Consider the following 21,334-nt stretch of genomic DNA (forward strand, 5'->3'; position numbering starts at 1 on the left):
AGGAATTGATCTTTTCATCTGAATTTTCTTTCCCATCCTTCCGCTGGGAAAATCCACAAATGTTTACTGTGCAGTTCAGATTTACAAGCTGCAGAAGGGCTTTTTCTTCAGCCAGAAAGGTGAAGCTTCAGGCGGTGGGAAAGTCTAGATGCAGATCATTCACATAGATCAGCGAATGGCATTTCTCCTGCTCTTGCAAGCTTGTGCTTTTCTTTCCTCCTGTTCCCCCACCTAGTGGCACTGGCCTTTATAACATCACTAGTTGTCATGGGAATCAACACATCAAGTAGTTACTGGCACAGGCTGGAGATTTGCAGTAGGAAGCAAGAGGGCCAACAGGCCACCCAGAGAAAGAGGAAGGGAAGACCTGATTTCTCAGTTAATAGCAGTCACAAATTGGTAAGGACCTTCTTGGTGCCACTCTAATGCTGAGGAACCATAAAAAGGTAAAAGGACCCCTGACCATTAGGTCCAATCGTGACCCACTCTGGGGTTGCGGCACTCATCTCACTTTATTGGCCGAGGGATCCAGCGTACAGCTTCCGGGTCATGTGGCCAGCATGACTAAGCAGCTTCTGGCGAACCAGAGCAGCACACGGAAACGCCGTTTACCTTCCCGCCGGAGCGGTACCTATTTATCTACTTGCACTTTGACGTGCTTTCGAACTGCTAGGTTGGCAGGAGCAGGGATCAAGCAATGGGAGCTCACCCCATCATGGGGATTCGAAAAGCCGATGTTTTGATCGGCAAGTCCTAGGCTCTGTGGTTTAACCCACAGCGCCATCCGTGTCCCTGAGGAGCCATATCAAAATGTATTTTTATTCCCCCAGCTTGATAGTAAGATGATAGGGAGCATATATAATATGACATATATCAGGGGAAGCCAATATGAGAACCTCCAAATGCATACCCTCCAACATTTCTCTGATGAAAATAGGGACATTCTAGTCGATGGTGATGGTGATGATGATGATGATGATGATGATGATAATTCTACCCCACTTATCTGACTGGGTTGCCCCAGCCACTCTGGGTGGCTTCCAACATATATTTGTTGTTGTTTAGTCATTTAGTCGTGTCCGACTCTTCGTGACCCCATGGACCAGAGCACGCCTCCCGCAGTTTGGTCAAACTCATGCTGGTAGCTTCGAGAACACTTCCAACCATCTCGTCCTCTGTCGTCGCCTTCTCCTTGTGCCCTCCATCTTTCCCAACATCAGGGTCTTTTCCAGGGAGTCTTCTCTTCTCATGAAGTGGCCAAAGTATTGGAGCTTCAGCTTCAGGATCTGTCCTTCCAATGTGCGCTCAGTGCTGACCAACATATATAAAAACATAATAACATATTTAACATTTTTTAAAAACCTTCCCTATACAGGGCTGTCTTCAAGTGGTTCAGGGGTTGCATAACTCCATACCCTCCAACATTTCTCCAATGAAAATGGAGACATCCTAAGGGAAAGCAGGACTTTCTAGGATCAGAAACTGGGACAAATCCAGGAGTGTCCCTGGAAAATAGGAATACTTGGAGAGTCTGCAAATGTTGTTTGACTACAACTCCCATCATCCCTGGCCAGTGGCCATATTGGCTGAGGCTGGAGTCCAACAATACCTGGAATATACCACCTTGGCTATCTCGGGCGTATATGAATTGGTTTTAGTGTTAAGGTTTGGGAGGAGTAACTGTTCTGCATCTTCAGGCCATGGGATTCCTAATGGACTGAGTGGGAGCAGGTTGTATGCTCGTTGGGGGGGAAATTAAATATAAAGGTTGACCACTGAATCATATTCCAAACAGGAGACAATCATTTGGAATAGACATACATCCAGTATAAATAAAAGATTGTTATTTTTGGTTAATGGCCTATATAAAGATACTGTGCTGTATGTAAGATCCTCCACAAATGGCAATATATATATATATGCAAAACACCTCTATATCAAATTAACTAGTTGGATGGACGCTGAGGCTACCTTGGCGGAGGAGCAAGCTGGATTTCGGCAAGGCAGATCTACCATAGATCACTGTTTTGTCTTAGCACATCTTATTGACAAATACGCAAGAAAACCCATGGGGTCTTATACGCAGCCTTCATTGATTTGAAGACTGCCTTTGATTCAATTTCACGAGTAAGACTCTGGGCCAAATTGAATACTTCCAGTATAGATAAAAGATTATTATTTTTTAATTCGGAATAGAACAGAGACTCTGATTTTTCTTACCTAATAAGAGCGTATATCAAAAACGTAAGGGCTGGTCTAGGAAAAGGTTTTAGGAAAATAGGAACATAGGAATCTGCCTTAAACCAAGTGAGACCAGTGCAGCGGATCTACAGGGTTTCAAATTTGGGTCCTATCTGGAGATACCAGGTTTTGAATTGGGGACAAAAGCAGCAGATGCTCTACCATGGAGCTATTTGGCATATGAGCAAGACCGCCTAGCATCACATGGTGGTGGATCCAATCCCTGCCAAAAGCGGCAGAGTCTGTATCTGTGATGGCCTGGGATTTGGACTTGGATGCTGAACTTGAGGGATCCCAGCCTGCACAGGAGTCCCCGCCTCCAGAACCAGCTGAGCCACGGCTGGGGCATGAGCCTCACCTGTGCTGGATCCTCAGGTGCAGGCATCAGCTGAGTCTGCTCTGGCTCCTGAGGTGATGGAGGACCCATGGCCTGCAGGGACTCCACTCTCAGCCCCGTCAGGTGAAGCTGAGGTTGCCTCTGGGTCCGGTAACCCTCTAGCCTCTCCTGAGCTGCAGAGGCTCAGGGCAGAGAAGCGGAGGGAACTAAGTTCCCGCAGGAGGAGTGCTCGCCTCCAGGCCAGGAGAGGCGAGTCACCAAAGGATCGGGGCTGCCCTAATGCCTCGGGGCAGATAAAAGCCGGCCAGCCCCAGTCCCAAGTTGCGGGAGCAACATTGTTGGTTGCTAGTTCCTGCCTGAGCTCCTGACCTGCCCTGGCTCCCTGCTTGCAAGCCGGCCTCCATGTTGCACCTTTGACCACGGACTGGACTTGGACCTCGCCTCTTGGGTAACCCACGGGACCAGCACAGCATCTATGCCAAATCCTGGTGGATCAGGCTGATGGTCCATCTCTTCTAGCATCCTCTTCTCTCAGTGACCAACCAGATGCCTATGAGATGCCTACAACCAGAACCTGAATGTATCAGTACTGGTACCTAGAGGCAGAATACTTCTGATTGTGTTTTTTCTTTGTAATGTTTTGAAATTTTGGAACGTTCTATTTGATGCTTTAATATAGGTTGCCAGCTGCTTAGAGGTGCCTTTGCTTTGCTTTGCTTTCATGTAAAGCAGTCGCAAAATAAATAAGTACCGTATTTTTCAGTCTATAAGATGCACTTTTTCCCTCCTAAAAAGTAAGGGGAAATGTGTGTGCATCTTATGGAGCAAATGCAGGCTGTGCAGCTATCCCAGAAGCCAGAACAGCAAGAGGGATCACTGCACAGCACTCCCTCTTGTTGTTCTAGCTTCTGGCTTAGCCCCTCAGTCCCTTCCCCCACCTCCTGGAAAAGCCCGCAGGAGCCACGCTCCCTTTCACAAGCCACGCGGAGCATGTGTATGACTCTTGGGGGCTTTTCCCCGAGGAGGGAGAAGGGCAGCCCATCAGTGACAGGCTGCCCTTCTCCCTCCTCGGGAAAAAGCCTGCATTCACCACACACACGCTCCACGCAGCTCGTGAAAGGGAGCGCTGAGCAGAGCCTGGGATGCATACAGCCTCTGCGCAGCGCTCCCTTTAAAGAATATCTTTTTCTTGCATTCCCCCTGTAAAAATTAGGTGCATCTTATGGTCAGGTGCATCTTATGGAGCGAAAAATACGGTGCATTGATCTTTCAGCTAGGGAGAAATTAATTTTGGCTGTAGTACGCCTGACAACTTGCACTGCCTTTCCAGAAAATGACGGTTGACGAATCTGAAGTGATCAGAATGGAACGTTCAACCTTTCAGCCCTCATTCGAGGTCTTGTTCATGCTAAATTCTTTCTCTCTCCCCACAGGTGCACATTCATCCGTCATGCTCCTGCCACTACTTCTGGCGCTGCATTTCGTTATGTTCATTCCTGGTGAGTGTCATTTACTTTGCTGCAGCCAAGTCTTGAAAGTTAACTCCGCCTGCTAAAATTATTAGATTGCAGTGCCAATGGAAGCTTCCTTCTGGGACTAACAGCAGATTGTGCACTGGGGAAGGAGGGTACTTCCTTGGGACCACGGTGGGGAGGAGGGCTGCTGCCCCACACATACTTGCATCAGGGAAGGTTTCATTGAGCTCAGTGGGGTTTTTATCTGCGTAAACATGTGCAGGATTGGACTGTAAACCATTACAGCGGTTCCTCGGGTTACAGATGCTTCAGGTTACAGACTCTGCTAACCCAGAAATAATACTTCGAGTTAAGAACTTTACTTCAGGATGAGAACAGAAATTGCACGGCAGTGGCATGGCGGGAGGCCCCATTAGCTAAAGTAGTACCTTAGGTTAAGGACAGTTTCAGGTTAAGAATGGGCATCCAGAACGAATTAAAGTTCTTAACCCAAGGTACCACGGTAAAGGCATAGGAGATGATCCCTTAATTTCCATCCCAGAAGGGTGTTCTTTGAAGATTCTCCTACTGCTGAACCCAACAGCCCCATTCCTATGCGCAGAGAATAGTGTTTGCATAGTGACTGTTCAGGAACAAGGCATGGAGTGGATTGTGCCGATAGCTTGCACAGGATAAGCTGTTTTCTGGCTGTGAAGCAGTGATTCATCATTGCATTATGCTCAACTGGGATGTTTGCTTTATACGCTCAGTGAATGGGAGAAAGAATTCCATAGTTGGCGCCTCCCATGTAGAAATTGTATGCACCATGTTTATTTTTAGAGTGTTATTTTTATGTGTGTTTCGTATCTGGCAAAAGCGGTAAAGCTGTAAATAAAGAACACAGACACAGCTGTCGAGATCTCCCGGGCATCTCTCCATTTGCACAAAACAGCTCAGGTGGCTCCATTTCAACACACCTTGAGCTGAAGTTGCACAATCAATGTCTCTTTACGGAAAACTGCAGAGTAATTTCCATGAATCAGAACAGGATTCATACAGAAAATGACAACCGATTCTTTTTAGTATGCTATTGAAAGTTACTTTCAGTGCTGTAAGAAAAGGAGACACAACGAGTGCCTGGCCATTAAAAAAGTGTTTTCAATTTGTTGTTAGCCACCCTGAGCCCGGTTTTTGAACCGGGAAGGGCGGGGTATAAATAAAAATGCATTTATTTATTTATTATATTCATTCCCAGAGCCAGGGAGAAGCTGGAAAGATCCTCCTGATAGTCACTCATGGTACCAGTCTCTGCAGGTATGGCTTGTTAGAACATACAGGGCAATAGATGTTTATGTCTTGGTTTTGTATAAGCATTCCAGTGTTCCAAATATATTGATTTGCATAGATTTATAGAATACATGGCTGAAGAGGCAGGTGATCTTCCTCTCTCTATCTACAACAGAAGTGGTGTGATTTGGGCCCCAGATTGTAGGTGCCCAGCAATGCATGCATGCAAGAGAGGGATCTCTCCACCTGAAGAGATCACATGTGGTCAAAGAGGGTTCTGGATAGCCATGTTGATAAACAGGATACTATACAGTGGTGCCTCGCAAGACGAAAAGAATCTGTTCTGTGATTCTCTTCGTCTAGTGGTTTTTTTGTCTTGCGAAGCAAGCCCATTGACGGATTAGCGGATTAGCGCTATTACCGCTATTAGCGGCTTTTAGCGGCTTATCAGCTTATCGGATCAGCTGATAAGCGGCTTAGCGGCTTAGAAAAGGGGGGGAGGGGAAAAAACCCGCAGGAACTCGCAAGTCATTTTCGTCTTGCGAAGCAAGCCCATAGGAGATTCGTTTTGCGAAGCACCTCCAAAACGGAAAACTCTTTCGTCTAGCGAGTTTTCCGTCTTGCGAGGCATTCGTCTTGCGGGGCACCACTGTACTAGATTATAGGCCTCTTGTCTGAGCCAGTAGGGCTCATATTATATTCTTATCAGTTAATGTCTCTCCACACCTGCCCTGTTTCGCACTCAGGCAGTTGGTCAGAGATTGCTTTGTGCTACTTAAAAAAAATGGAGGAACAAATCACAAAATTTATTAATGCGCAGTCTGAAACTCACCCCGTGACGGGGTGAGCTCCCGTTGCTTGGTCCCTGCTCCTGCCAACCTAGCAGTTCAAAAGCACAACAAAGTACAAGTAGATAAATAGGTACCGCTCCGGCGGGAAGGTAAATGGCGTTTCCATGCGCTGCTCTGGTTCACCAGAAGCGGCTTAGTTATGCTGGCCACATCACCCGGAAGCTGTACGCCGGATCCCTCAGCCAATAAAGCGAGATGAGTGCCACAAGTGTGGTTAATGTACTCAGGATCCAAACCATTGGTTGTAGAAGTGGGGGATTGAAATGTGAGGATCAAGGAGAACAGTGACACTAGAGGATCATTTAACAGGAAATTGAACCTGGGACTTCCTGCAAGCTGTACATATGCTCTTTCCCTGAGTTCTTGCTCAGTTAATAGGTCATCTGCTAAAAAGAGTAGTTTTCATTTACAAATGTGGGTAAAGGGACACGGGTGGCACTGTGGGTTAAACCACAGAGCCTAGGGCTTCCTGATCAGAAAGTCGGTGGTTCGAATCCCTACAACGGGGTGAGCTCCCGTTGCTCAGTCCCAGCTCCTGCCAACCTAGCAGTTTGAAAGCACCTCAAAGTGCAAGTAGATAAATAGGTACCGCTCCGGTGGGAAGGTAAACAGCGTTTCTGTGCACTGCTCTGGTTTCGCCAGAAGCGGCTTAGTCATGCTGGCCACATGACCCAGAAGCTGTCTGCGGACAAACGTCGGCTCCCTCGGCCAATAAAGCGAGATGAGCGCCGCAACCCCAGAATCGTCCGAGACTGGACCTAACATCGAGGGGTCCCTTTACCCTTTATGTGTGTGGATAGGTTTATGCTGCATACACAATATAGTCAACTATATCACTGTCATTTCTTTTAAATCTATTGTGTTCTTCAGACAATGGGAGAAAGATTTGAGGACCATGTTAAGACCATAGATCTTCTTCTGCAGAAACTTGACAACTGGACAGAAGATCACTTGGGGGCTTTAGACCAGTTGGCGAATGAACATGTCATAAACCTATGGGAATGGCTGGAGCAACATAGCAAGGATCTCACCGCATGGCTCAATATGTACTTGTGGACCCTCCAAGAGCTCCATAATAGGTATATGGAAGGTTCTGACTACAGGCTGGGCAAAGAGATCCTACTTCATGACAAATGTTGGGAAGAAAACATCAGCAAAGCAGACATGTGGTTGAAACACCCAAATACTACCCTAAGCAAGTGGCTGGAGGAGGACCTCATGGCCTTCAACAAAGCATTGGAGATCCCGGGCAACAGTGTGGGCAATTCACGGCAAGAGTCTACCAAGATTCATATCCAACACCCAGAAGACCATGTTAAAATCCTAGAACAGTTATTGGCCGACTACATAGCAACTGCCACTAAGTGGCTAGAGGGGTGCAGCGCACTGAGAGAAGCATCTTCTCAGAAATCTGCCCCAAAGCGAGGAAGACCACAAGTGACAACACTGGGGGTTAAGTGCCTCAATGTCATGAAATGGTTAGAAGATCATGTTGATGCCTTGGAACAGTGGCTGTTGGATTCCATGAACTGGCAAAAGAAACGAAAGATCATCATCTAAGAATTGTCAGATGTATTTGAATGAGTTCTGCATGAGATATCTCCCACCAGGACTTATGAAAGTTAGGCTGTGGATTTCTACAGTCTATGAACTTGCAGGCTGTAATATTCCAACATGAATAAAACCTAAGCAAATATTTCCTGGATTCGTTTCTTTTTATTATTTTGGCATATACCGTATTTTTCGCTCTATAAGACGCACCAGTCCACAAGACGCACCTAGTTTTTGGAGGAGGAAAACAAGAAAAAAAAATATTCTGAATCTCAGAAGCCAGAACAGCAAGAGGGATCGCTACGCAGTGAAAGCAGCAATCCCTCTTGCTGTTCTGGCTTCTGGGATAGCTGCACAGCCTGCATTCGCTCCATAAGACGCACACACATTTTCCCTTACTTTTTAGGAGGGAAAAAGTGAGTCTTATAGAGCAAAAAATACGGTAATTTGCTCCTTCTTTTCTACCCTTCCAACCAACCCCCTACCAATCTTTCTCTCTAGATTTTATTTTCCATTTATTGCATTTCTGAGCACAATTCAAAGTGTTGGTGCTGACCTTTAAAGCCCTAAACGGCCTCAGTCCAGTATATCTGAAGGAGCATCTCCACCCCCATCGTTCTACCCAGACACCGAGGTCCAGCACCGAGGGCCTTCTGGCGGTTCCCTCACTGCGAGAAGCCAAGTTACAGGGAACCAGGCAGAGGGCCTTCTCGGTAGTGGCATCTGCCCTGTGGAACGCCCTCCCACCAGATGTCAAAGAGAACAACAACTACCAGACTTTTAGAAGACATCTGAAGGCAGCCCTGTTTAGGGAAGCTTTTAATGTTTGATGTATTACAGTATTTTAATATTTTTTTGGAAGCTGCCCAGAGTGGCTGGGGAAGCCCAGCCAGAAGTGCAGGGTATAAATAAGAAATTATTGTTATTGTTATTGTTATTGTTATTGTTATTGTTATTGTTATTGTTATTGCTTGAGCTTCTCATTTGGGCATCTCAGGGACATGGCACATGCCATCCCAGGAAGAGCTATACTTATTTAGTGTAATCCAAAGGCTTCATCCGCGCATTTTTTCACTTGGTTTGCTGTGACCAATTAGCTACTTAGAACAGTGCCCAGAAGCAGCGTCCATATCTCCTCACCATAAACACCATGCTTCAAGTTCTCAGTGGAGTCTGTCCACAGGTCAACTGTGACCCATCAATAGTTAAGCCACCTCAGTCATGCCTCCACAGGACAACCTTGTGTGTGACTGATGGCTTCGGCCTCACTCTTCTGATATTCAAACGTAAATGCACGCAGGCACATTTGGTCTAAACATATTGCTGTGGGTCTGAATCACAGACTTGGACGCCAGCATTCCTGAATTTCCAGTGGTTCAGGCCGAGATCCCAGGTGTTTCTTGGCCTTTGCCTGCTGTAACGAACTATTATTCAAGTTAATTATGAGTGCGACTCGTTGCCTCGCCAAGGCCTGGGATATCTTGGATTAGACGTACGCTTCCCTTAATGTCACAGAGTCCCTCAGACGCATTACTCTGAATTCTAATTCTTGCTGAAGAAACACAAAGCCTACAAAGAGCATACCGCAAGGCCTTCAAAGCATGTCTGTTTATATTTGAGCTCCAGCCTGCTGGCTCACTTTCCTCTTTTTCTCTTGGGTGGAAAAGGAAGAGCAGGAGGTCAGAAAAGGGTAATCTTTTTTTAATGCAGTGCTTTGGATAAAAACACACACTGACACAGCCAGAGTGAGACAGATATTAATGACATTATAGCTTATTCCTCTTAAGTCGTGCTGTTGTTTTTAAACTCTCCCAACCATCTTAAATTCTATTTATCTACATTGATGGCTTTATTAAGACAGGATCTTTTGCATCCATCCTACTGTGGGTGCAAATGTGCACTGCGCATGCATTCATGTGCGCACACAAAGAACCTAAAAGCATCTGCACAAAATTGATGCCATTATTATTATTATTATTATTATTATTATTATTATTATTAGATGTTTTTATTAAAGGATTTTCTTATTTAACAAGGGTACATGCAACACCTCTGTTTTTGATTCATAGAGTCTTTTCTATTTTTTTTATAAAAAATTTTATTAGATTTTAACAATGCAAAATATAAAAGAAAAAATACAAAAACAAAGACAAAAAGAATATAAAAACACAAAATACATACTACAAAATACAACAATACAAACATTAAGCACAGAAATACAAAATACAAAAATACATACATTAAAAACTAATAATAAGGAGAAAAAGAAAAGGAAAAAAAAACACATAGAAAAAACACAAAAATTCCCTCTTTCTTAATTTTACATCTTAAATTCACATATTTTCCTGACTTCCTCACGTCCCCCGTTCTTGTATCCCTTTTAAAAATTGGTTCAGCAAATTCATAGCCCATTAATTTATCTGCATAGAGTCTTTTCTACAGGTCAGTTACGTTTGGTGTGAGTCAGTTACATTCGCCAACCAAGTACGCCACACAATCCCACCCATACATTCTAGAGGACGAAACAAAACAATGGGTGCACATGGAAATGGATACAACGGGAAATATCCCCACCATGGTGTACAAACCAATTTCTCCAAAACAAATTAAGAAAATCCCCACAATGCTAAACAGGTTCACACAGTCTATCTGGGATGTATTTTGGAATACCACACTGTAGTGCTGCCATATGTCCAGATTTTCCCGGACATTAGGCTGTTTCTTTATGATGTTTTATGATGACCTATACCTTTTTAAAACCACAATTTCAATGGTTTCCTAAAAAAACAACTCAACAACTTTTTGAAATATGGCAACTCTACCACACTGGAAGTAGAAGTTTAGCGCAAAACGCATATTCGCCTGCATGTGGGAAGCCCAGAATTCTTAAAAAGAACAATTTAAGATTCTTGAAGTTTCATCTGATGCAAGTAATAAAGTCTTTATGCACATTAATTACAGCAGGATCGGCAGAAACAGAGGTTCATATACTTCCAAACAATGCTTTGGATTTTAATACAATGTTAATCACTCCGATTGTGCTTGAATTTGCAGACGCCTGGACTAAGCTAACTATGGCCTTAATCCAATACCATAATGTTTTAGACTTATTTTATTTCAGACCCCTGGAATTTTGGCAGGGTGTGTGTGTGTGTGTGTGTGTGTGTGTGTGTGTGTGTGTGTGTAACAAGTAGTAACTTTATCCACTCTGATCTTCCTTTGTTAATTATTCCTTGCTCAACTCTGAAATCTCCAGGTCAAATAAGTGTCCTGAAAAAGATCCACAAACCAAGTTATCAGCACATCAAAGGTGGAATCCTGAGGGACACAGCAAATGTTCTGTAGTTGCACCTGGAAAATGTTTCCCACTCTGTGCATAGATTATAAGATCTCAACATGCTGGGATACAACAGATCCTCTGAGTCAGTTTGCCAAGTGGACTCAGAAGTCGACAAAAACCAGGACACACAACTTCACAGGATGGAAGAGTGCCTCCATTGTCCCTCCATTGAGGAGAAAGCCAACAGGAGAGGAGGTTTATGCTAACACACATCATTGATCCTCCTGGTCCAGTTATGTCTTATTTGAAAGGCAATAGCAGTCCAGGACCTCAAACTGAGCTATCTGGTACCCAAGAACCTTCAAATCAGGAATAGGAAATATGTAGCCCTCTAGATGTTGTTGAACTCCCAGCTCCTATCAGCTCTGGTTCACATGGCCCGTGGTGAAGGTTGTTGAGCACAGCAACAACTGGGCAGCCTCAAATGGAGATATCTTCCAATATCTTAAGGTTTTTCACGTGGAGGTTGGAGCCAGCTTGTTCTCTCCTGCTCTCCTGCAGGACCAGAACCAATGGCTTCAAGGTACAAGAAAGGAGATCCCATGATACACTGGGCCAAAGATTCTGGATATAACATACAGCTAAAAGAATGGGAGAGGTTGTGGAAAGAATAAAATTCACAGCATGTAATGCTTTGAAAGAGAATATGATGAAAATGATGTATAGATGGTATATTACACCTGTGAAATTAGCTAAAATGTATAAGACAAGTAATAAATGCTGGAAATGTAAAGAAAAAGAAGGATCTTTTTATCATATGTGGTGGGAATGTAAGAAAGTAAAAAACTTCTGGGAAATGATATATAATGAGATGAAAAAGATGTTGAAATATACATTTTTTTAAAAAAACCAGAAGCATTTTTTACTTGGTATTATAAGTGAGAACATGAATAGACAGGACATTAAACTGTTTTTATATGCAACGACAGCGGCAAGGGTATTGCTGGGCCAGAAATGGAAACAAGAAGAAATACTGACGAAAGAAGAATGGCAGATGAAATTAATGGACTATGCAGAATTGGATAAGATGACAGGAAGGATTCAAAACCTGCAGGACCAGAGATTCACAGAAGATTGGAAGAAATATATGAACTATTTGAAGAGCAATTGTGATCAACAAATTACGCTAGTAGGACTACAAGAAGTTTTGTAAGGAGGAATATATGAAATATTGCAACGAAGATAAAGAAGACAAACATTAGTTATGATACTTAAATGTAATAGTGAAATTAAGAAATGTAAATTAAGTGGGGAAAGATTGGAAAATTTTCAGATGTGATTGATGGAAGTCAAAAAATTGTAAAGATATAAAAGTATGATTTATAATCGTTGAAAATGATATGTTAAAAAAACTAATAAAAATATATAGGAAAAAGAAAGGAGATCCCAACTAAACATGAGGGAGAACTTTCTGGCGGTAGGAGCTGTTTGACCATGGAACAGACTCCCTCAGAAGGTGGCGGACTCTCCTTCCTTGGAGGTTTTCAGGCAGAGGTTGGATGGCCATTTATCTTGGATGCTTTAGTTGAGATTCCTACCTAATAGGGGTTGGACTAGATGACCCTCAGGGTCTCTTCCAATTCCGCAATTCTGTTTTTTATGGCAGGGATTGGCCATAGAACATTCTGCATGCAGAACAGAAGCATTTTTACAGTGGTGCCCCGCAAGACGAATGCCTCGTAAGACGGAAAACTCGCTAGACGAAAGGGTTTTCCGTTTTGGAGGTGCTTCGCAAAACAAATTTCCTATGGGCTTGCTTCACAAGACGACAATGTCTTGCGAGTTCCTGCTGGGTTCCCCCCGCCTTTTTTCTAAGCCGCTAAGCCGCTTATCAGCTGATCCGATCAGCAGATAAGCCGCTAAAAGCCGCTAATAGCGCTAATCCGCTAATCCGTCAATGGGCTTGCTTCGCAAGACGAAAAAACCGCTAGACGAAGAGAATCACAGAACGGATTCTTTTCGTCTTGCGAGGCACCACTGTATTAGGAATTACAGGTACTGGCATCCTAAAGGACCAGAAAGGACTTTTTACATATGGAACAACAGCCGCCCGGATGCTACTAGCCCAGAGATGGAGAGATGATAAAGTTCCCACCAGAAAAGAATGGCAAACCAATCTGATGGACTATGCCGAAATAGCACAGACTGGAAAACTTTACAAAAGAATGGGAAGAATTTATAAGTTATTTAAGCAGATGGAAACACTGGCAAGATTTCGATTTATTTTGTAGTGTAATAATTACCATGGAAAATATGGATTGATATAATAGGTCAAGTTTGGAAGACGATGCAGTTTTAAATGTTTAAAATGGGACTCCAGGGAAGGGGTGGGGGGGAGTCCTGAGATTTGAAGGAATCTCTGTATATGGATATGTATTTTTTTATAATTTTGTATTGGAAAATCAAATAAAAATGATTTTTTTAAAAAGAAAAGAAAAAATAACCGTGATGAAAATGATGTCTGGAGAGTCCCATAATTTCACACCACCTGTTGATGGGGGGCAGGCAGGGAAGCTGCCACTGCTGGGGGGTCATTGGGTAGGGAATCCTGGCCAATGCCCAGATAAGCTGGGCTTTGATGGTGCAAATGTGTTAGTAATAATGGCAACACATGGCAACACAAGCGTGCCGTGCACATTTTTGCCGTAGACTCGGGCTGAACGGAACAATTACTTTCCTTGATTCTACTGGCCGATGCAAGAAAATGTGAATCTGTCGGACTTCCCCTAGTTCCACCAGACAGGAATATCTCCTCTTCTCCCAGCTTCATTGCATTCACAATAAACACATTCCAGACATGCTTGTGGCTCACACCTATAGCCAAGCAAAAAATAAAATAAAATAAAATAAAATAAAATAAAAGAGCACTGCCACTTCCTTGGGATTGATATAAACATTTAGAATATTTTTTCCATCTGTCGGAGCATAGAAAGGCATTGGCATTTGCCAGCCTCAAAGAAGGTTTTTTAAATGATTTTTACTGTCTTCTTATCATGTTTCCTAATGCTGACCAAGACAAGCCAGGCTGGGTTTGGAAACAGAAGGCCAAACTTGCCCAACCTAGTGTCTCACAGATGTTTTGCACTGCAGCTATGTACCATCAACCCAGCCAGCCAGCACAGGGACATTGTCTAGGGGGGAATGGATGTTGCTGTTCAGAAATCTGGAGGATACCAGGTTGGCTGCAGTAAAGCCTTTTGGTCTCACCCTGCCAAAGTAGACTGTGAGATGATACCATTGCTGAAACTTATTATATGTATTTGCTCTTGACTTAACAGCAACAGTAGTGTCTGACTCTTCGTGACCCCATGGAGAAGAGCACATCAGGCACTCCTGTCTATCACTGCCTCCCACAGTTTGTCCAAACTCATGCTGGTAATTCTGAGAACACTGTCCAACCATCTCGTCCTCTGTCGTCCCCTTCTCCTTGTGCCCTCCATCTTTCCCAACAACAGGGTCTTTTCCAGGGAGTCTTCTCTTCTCATGAGGTGGCCAAAGTATTGGAGCCTCAGCTTCAGGATCTGTCCTTCCAGTGAGCACTCAGGGCTGATTTCCTTAAGAATGGAGAGGTTTGATCTTCTTGCAGTCCATGGGACTCTCAAGAGTCTCCTCCAGCACCAGAATTCAAAAGCATCAATTCTTCGGCGATCAGCCTTCTTTATGGTCCAGCTCTCACTTCCATACATCACTATTGGGAAAACCATAGCTTTAACTATATGGACCTTTGTTGGCAAGGTGATGTCTCTGCTTTTTAAGATGCTGTCTAGGTTTGTCATTGCTTTTTTCCCAAGAAGCAGGCGTCTTTTAATTTCGTGACTGCTGTCACCATCTGCAGTGATCTTAGCCAGCTTAGCAGGAGTCAAATACCGCTGGTACATCATTTTCATATAATTCTCTTTCAAAGTACAACAGGGCCATAAATTTCAGTTTCATTGTTATTCTCCCCCCCCCCCCCTTATTATGGTCAGTAGCGGATGGTGGTGGGTGAGGGTGAAAACACACACCTGAGATCCAGGTAGTTGAGTTCCAATTGCAGAGGAGAAAAGGTGAGTTATTAGGATGGCTGATGCAGTTGTAACACACCAGCAGGAGAGAGAGGTCATCCTATAATTTTTCATACCCTAAATGCTCAAGGAAGAGGGGTTTTCCTTCTTGAGTTTTGCTCAAGGATGCGCCTTCAGATGGCAACAACACAGTAACATTGGGGAAGTATCACAGAACAACTAATAAATGTTTGGGGGGGTTTTAATGTGTGGATGGTCCAGTATAAATCTACCACAAATGCACTGTTATTGTATCAGTGACATATGCCAGAATTCACCTACACACACAAAAATAAAGTCAAGTGGCGCCATATCAGCCACCACTGTAAATTTACCAAAGTATCTCAAAGCACTATAAATGAAGGAGGATTTCAATTTAGTTTGCATTTAAAGAGGAACCTATCAAAAACATTGGTACCTCGGGTTACATACGCTTCAGGTTACATATGCTTCAGGTTACAGACTCCGCTCACCCAGAAATAGTACCTCGGGTTAAGAACTTTGCTTCAGGATGAGAACAGAAATTGTGCTCCGGCGGCGCGGCAGCAGCAGGAGGCCCCATTAGCTAAAGTGGTGCTTCAGATTAAGAACAGTTTCAGGTTAAGAACTGACCTCCAGAACAAATTAAGTACTTAACCCGAGGTACCATTGTACACCCTTTCTGAAACATTATTCAAACAGTCACACAGCAATCCATAGAGATTTGCATTTACCTGAAATTTGCACTGAAGTTCTCCAACCAATGTTTGCAAAAAACTGTATACATTAGGGGAAAGGTTTGTATTTTTTAAAAAAGACATTGGTAAAGATAACATGGACAAAGGCATGATATTAGAGGAAATTGCTTGCAAAACTGTGTACGTTAGTCAAAATTGCATATAAAATGTGAATTTTCGTGGGGAATTTTTTTAAAAATGCAAATTGCTGCAAAATGAACTGAATTAAAGATTAGAAAAATGAGAAACATGGAGAAGCGAAACTGACAGGTCTTTCCAACCCCACAGGGCACCTGAGGTAGCTGGAAATTCTGGGAAATTTAAAACAGCTGCTTGAGGCCACAGATGCATGAATCTCTCGATTCCCAGAGTGGTTTAGTAATCAATCCCTCTTCCCAGGGAACTCTAGGAATTGCAGCTCTGTGGGGAGAATGGGGGTTCTCCTAACAACTGTCAGCTCCATTAATAAACTACAGTACCCATGATTATTTGAGGGAAGCCATTACCGTTGAAGTGATATAACAGAGTATTACGTGTGTGGCAGATGTGACCTCCGTCACTTCCATTCTGCATTGTGTTTTTCAAATTAGATTCTTGCTGAGATGTGTAAATGGCTTAGAGATTTCTGCTGAAACAGAAAGCAACGTACAAGTTAAATAAATAATAATAAATCAGAGAGAGAACATAGATTATCCAACATGAGATTCCAAATGTATGCCTGCCCACTCTCTCAGCCCACTCAAAAAAAAAATATTTTAATATTTCAAATATTAAAATATCTGATCTAATTTTATTGGCTGAAAAATCTATGTGAGTAAGCCACATAGGTGCTAGGTGTGACAGGGATGAGGCCTTTTAATATTTAGGGAAGGAGCCTAGAAGATATTTTCACTTTTAAAGTGTTGGCAGGTATGCCGTCGTCTAGAAATTTATTGATATTATGTAATAGGTCACCTAAGTCATATGATGGTTCCTTGTGATTACTGGCTGAACAGCAAACATTTAAAAATAGGAGTATCATAAATAGCACATACTAAATAGCCTTTTCATGTCCTTTTTGATGAAGAAGCGCCACTCCCTGCAACAAATGTCCTGTCCGTGCAAAAGGTTCATAACATAACAATAAAAGAAGAAGAATCAAGCAGCAGATTGGAAAATTCCTGTGCCAGAAGGAAATATTTTTAGAAAGTTTTGCATGATTCTACTTAGCCTTTTCTGTGGAAAAATATTTCAGCTGTCATAAAAAAGCCCCCCCTCTCCACCTTCATTTTGGTGTTTGGATAACTCAGCAACAGTTTTGATTTAAAGCTTCAAGCTTTGCTATTTCCCTTTTGTGAGGTAAGATGGCCAGTACTTGTTTAGAGAGGGAAAGTAACTGATGACTTCGAATGCTCCAAAACGTGTTTTTGCAGTGCAGCGAGAGCTTCGGACACTACGAAAATAAACTGTCCGTCTTCTGCCTTCCCTCTCCAAAGGTGAGAGGAAGTCATTTGCTTTTCCATTTCCTGCTGTACAAATAGCCTCAGCATATAGGTCTGGCCAAGGACCCAACCTGAACTGGCCTACTTTTCTTTCTTTCCTTCCTTCCACTGCCAGCCTCCATCCTTTTGGAGGGACTTCAGCCCAAGATAATAATATCCAATAGTTCTCCAGTGTGACCTTTTCCCATATTCCTTTGAGAGATCACCACTTCTGTAGAGAAGCAACTCACTCCTTGACATGTTTGGATACTAATAATTATAATAATTATATTCCGCCCATCTGTCTGGGTTTCCCCAGCCACTCTGGGCGGCTTACAATGCATAAAACACTCCATCAACCATTAAAAAACAAGATATCCTATATAAGCCACAAGCAAACCAATAAATCAATAAAAACCAATAATAATAATAATAATAAATTTTATTTATAACAACAATAATAAACAGTTTACAGTTATACCCAAATTAAAATAACCACCAACCCCAACTGAACATTTAACCAACACCAACCCGACGAAAATGATACAGAGGAACCAAAATTAGAACCATTTTAAACATTTTAAAACATTTTAGACAGTTGCCCCAACCCAAGAGTTGGGTGCTCTGTCGCTATGGCAACTGCTACTTCCTTTACCACTTCATTTCCTGGATACTCTCTGCATATTTTTCCTACAATAGTAGTAGTAGCAGCAGCAGCAGCAGCAGCAGCAGCAGTAGTAGTAGTAGTTATTACCTGCCCTTTCCCAGGGCAGTAAGTAACCAAACAATTAAACCCCTGTGTTGCAAACAATTATTAGTGATACCCAAGGCAACACGATGACCAAGTACAACAATGCGATGTCAATATAAACTCTTTTGATATTCTATACAGAACATTGAACAGTATGAAATATATGAAATATGCACTCTCTGCAAAACCAAATAAACAATAATCTTATAAATCTCTGAAAGTCACACAATATGCACTCTGGATGAATTCTCTTGAAAACATCGAACCAAATAAACATAAGTCTTATAAGTCTCTGAAAATCTTTGTAGGCAATGCAAGTCTCTGAAAGAAGCAATGGGTCAGATTTTTATCTGGTGAAAACAAGCCGTAAAGCTTTGTTTTATGACGTCCAACGCTGCCAAAGTGGTCCGCAAACAGACATAGTGGACAATGATTCTGGATATACCCATTGTTTCGTGGAATTCTTCTTCAGCACAGCAGAAGGATACAGAAATGCTTCATAAACCCATCTATATGGTGAATGGAATTGTATAACAACAACAATTGCTGTAGTAAAAGCTATGGTTTCCCCAGTAGTGATGTATGGAAGTGAAAGCTGGACCATGAAGAAGGCTGATCGCCGAAGAATTGATGCTTTTGAATTATGGTGCTGCAAGAAGATCAAACCTATCCATTCTGAAGGAAATCAGCCCTGAGTGCTCACTGGAAGGAGAGATCCTGAAGCTGAGGCTCCAATACTTTGGCCACCTCATGAGAAGAGAAGACTCCCTGGAAAAGACCCTGATGTTGGGAAAGATGGAGGGCACAAGGAGAAGGGGACGACAGAGGACGAGATGGTTGGACAGTGTTCTCGAAGCTACCAGCATGTGTCTGACTCTTCGTGACCCCATGGACCAGAGCACGCCAGGCACTCCTGTCTTCCACTGCATCCCGCAGTTTGGTCAAACTCATGCTGGTAGCTTTGAGAACACTGTCCAACCATCTCGTCCTCTGTCGTCCCCTTCTCCTTGTGCCCTCCATCTTTCCCAACATCTGGGTCTTTTCCAGGCAGTCTTCTCTTCTCATGAGGTGGCCAAAGTATTGGAGCCTCAGCTTCATGATCTTCATGACCTTCCAGTGAGCACTCAGGGCTGATTTCCTTCAGAATGGAGAGGTTTGATCTTCTTGCAGTCCATGGGACTCTCAAGAGTCTCCTCCAGCACCATAATTCAAAAGCATCAATTCTTTGGCGATCAGCTGTTGAATTCAATGGGGCTTCCTCCCAGGTATATGAGGTTAGGACTGCAGCCTTACCTGGGAAATGAATTTCATTTAACTCAGTGGGATTTACTTCTGAATAGGCATGGTTAGAACTGCACCGAAACCCCAAACCTTAAGAATTAAGCGAGGAACGCACTGTTTCCTGTTTTCCAGTTGCCACTTATGCCAAAACACCTCAGCTTTGTCCAAATCCCTCAAAAATCTGCCCAAATTGAGGGAATTTAAGCCTGACGGAATATATTCTTGTGGGTAATGCATGGTTTCCTGGATTCGATAGTCATTTATTTGAATTTTCTTAACAAAAACTATTTTTTAAATGACCTAAAGCTACTTTGATGTCACGTTTTCAGTAATGCAGTAAAGCAAGCAAAAAAAAGAGATTTTTTTTTAAGTGGGGGGAGGAAGGCAGACTGCTACACCTGCAGAGTTTTACCAGCTCACATTACAAAGGCCTCTCTGAAGTGGTTGGGGAGCAATTTCCATTGCAAAACAGCAAGTGTTCTTGAAAGTAACTCAAAGAGCCAAATTAGACAGATTACATCAGAGTATATTTCCCTGCAGCAGAAGGTGCTTTTGAAACACCTGCCTGACATATTTGAAACATCCACAGAGGGTAACGGGAGTACTGACCAGTTTAAGGAATGGTGAAAGCACCAACAAAAGTAACGTGAAAATGTCAGGTGGATTTTAAGGGGGGAAGGGACCCTTGGGTTGGAGCCAGACTAAAAAAACACAAATCCTGTACTCAAATTGGGTTGGCTGAGCTGACGCAAGCAAGATGAAGCTGCCACAAAGGATAGCTTGGTACAACCGCTCAGATGGCAAAAATGCAACAACAGAACAACACACACATACGCAAAGGGGGTGGGGTTCTGGGTGGGATTATGGCAGCACATGGAAGGTAAAGGTAAAGGGTCCCCTGACCATTAGGTCCAGTCATGGCCAACTCTGGGATTGCGGCGCTCATCTCGCTTTATTGGCCGAGGGAGCTTCCGGGTCATGTGGCCAGCATGACTAAGCCACTTCTGGCAAACCAGAGCAGGGCACGGAAATGCTGTTTATCCTCCCGCCGGAGCGGTACCTATTTATCTACTTGCACTTTGAGGTGCTTTCGAACTGCTAGGTTGGCAGGAGCAGGGACCGAGCAACGGGAGCTCACCCCGTAGCGGGGATTTGAACCGCCGACCTTCCGATCGGCAAGTCCTAGGCTCTGTGGTTTAACCCACAGCGCCACCCGCGTCCGAACATGCTAATGCCAATCCTATACTCACTCAGACCATTACCCTGTTCACAGTGCAACTTTACTCTGATTCGATAGCCGTTTAGCTGAATAGTGGGTGTGAATTTTCTTTTCCAATTTTTTTTAATTGATTTTAACAGATATGACATACATGACATACAAAAGAAAGAACATTACAATACTAAAAGAAGAAAAGAATAAAATAAAATAAAAAATAAAAACACATAATCCGTCTGAAGTTCATTTTAAATTCCATTATTAACTGTCTTCCTCAAATCCCCCCTAACTGAATTTCATTGTATCACCTTGTAGCAGTTCTCCAAAATTATCTTTCTACTACAATTTACTTCTTCAATTTACTACCTTCATCTCTTTTCTTATTGACTTAAATCCATATTACTATACAACATTCTTATTCTAATCCTAAGCCTATTTGATACTTTTAAGTACCTTCTAATTATCTTATACAGTGGTGCCTCGCAAGATGAAATTAATTCGTTCCGCAAGTTTTTTCTTCTTGCGAGTTTTTCATCTTGCGAAGCACGATTTCCCATAGGAATGCATTGAAAATCAATCAATGCGTTCCTATGGAGACCGTCCGGGGATAGAGGGGAAGCGCTGCGCGCCTTCCCCTCTGTCCCCGTACCTGTTTTAAAGCAAGGGAAGGGGCAGCGGGGAGAATCGCTTCTCCCCGTTGCCGCCCCTTAGTTCAAAAGGGGTCCGGGGACAGAGGGGACACTTCTTTCTGATCACGGATTCTTGCAGTCAGGTCAGCCAGCTCCAAAAACTCCAACATCTTCATC

At 43.2% G+C, this 21,334-nt stretch overlaps 1 protein-coding gene across 1 annotated transcript; it reads left to right on the forward strand.

Annotated features, from left to right (window-relative positions):
• Nucleotides 1-299: 299 nt before the first annotated feature.
• On the forward strand, nucleotides 300-7,866 carry LOC310702350 (uncharacterized protein). Its single transcript, XM_083493832.1, has 4 exons — nucleotides 300-399; nucleotides 4,012-4,077; nucleotides 5,288-5,346; nucleotides 7,041-7,866. The coding sequence occupies exons 2-4, from the start codon at nucleotides 4,029-4,031 to the stop codon at nucleotides 7,728-7,730; spliced, it is 798 nt and encodes a 265-aa protein (XP_083349958.1). The 5' UTR covers nucleotides 300-399; nucleotides 4,012-4,028; the 3' UTR covers nucleotides 7,731-7,866.
• Nucleotides 7,867-21,334: the final 13,468 nt, after the last annotated feature.

This window comes from Podarcis liolepis (assembly GCF_965112155.1).
Source record: "Podarcis liolepis genome assembly, chromosome: 3".
Classification (NCBI taxonomy): domain Eukaryota; kingdom Metazoa; phylum Chordata; class Lepidosauria; order Squamata; family Lacertidae; genus Podarcis; species Podarcis liolepis.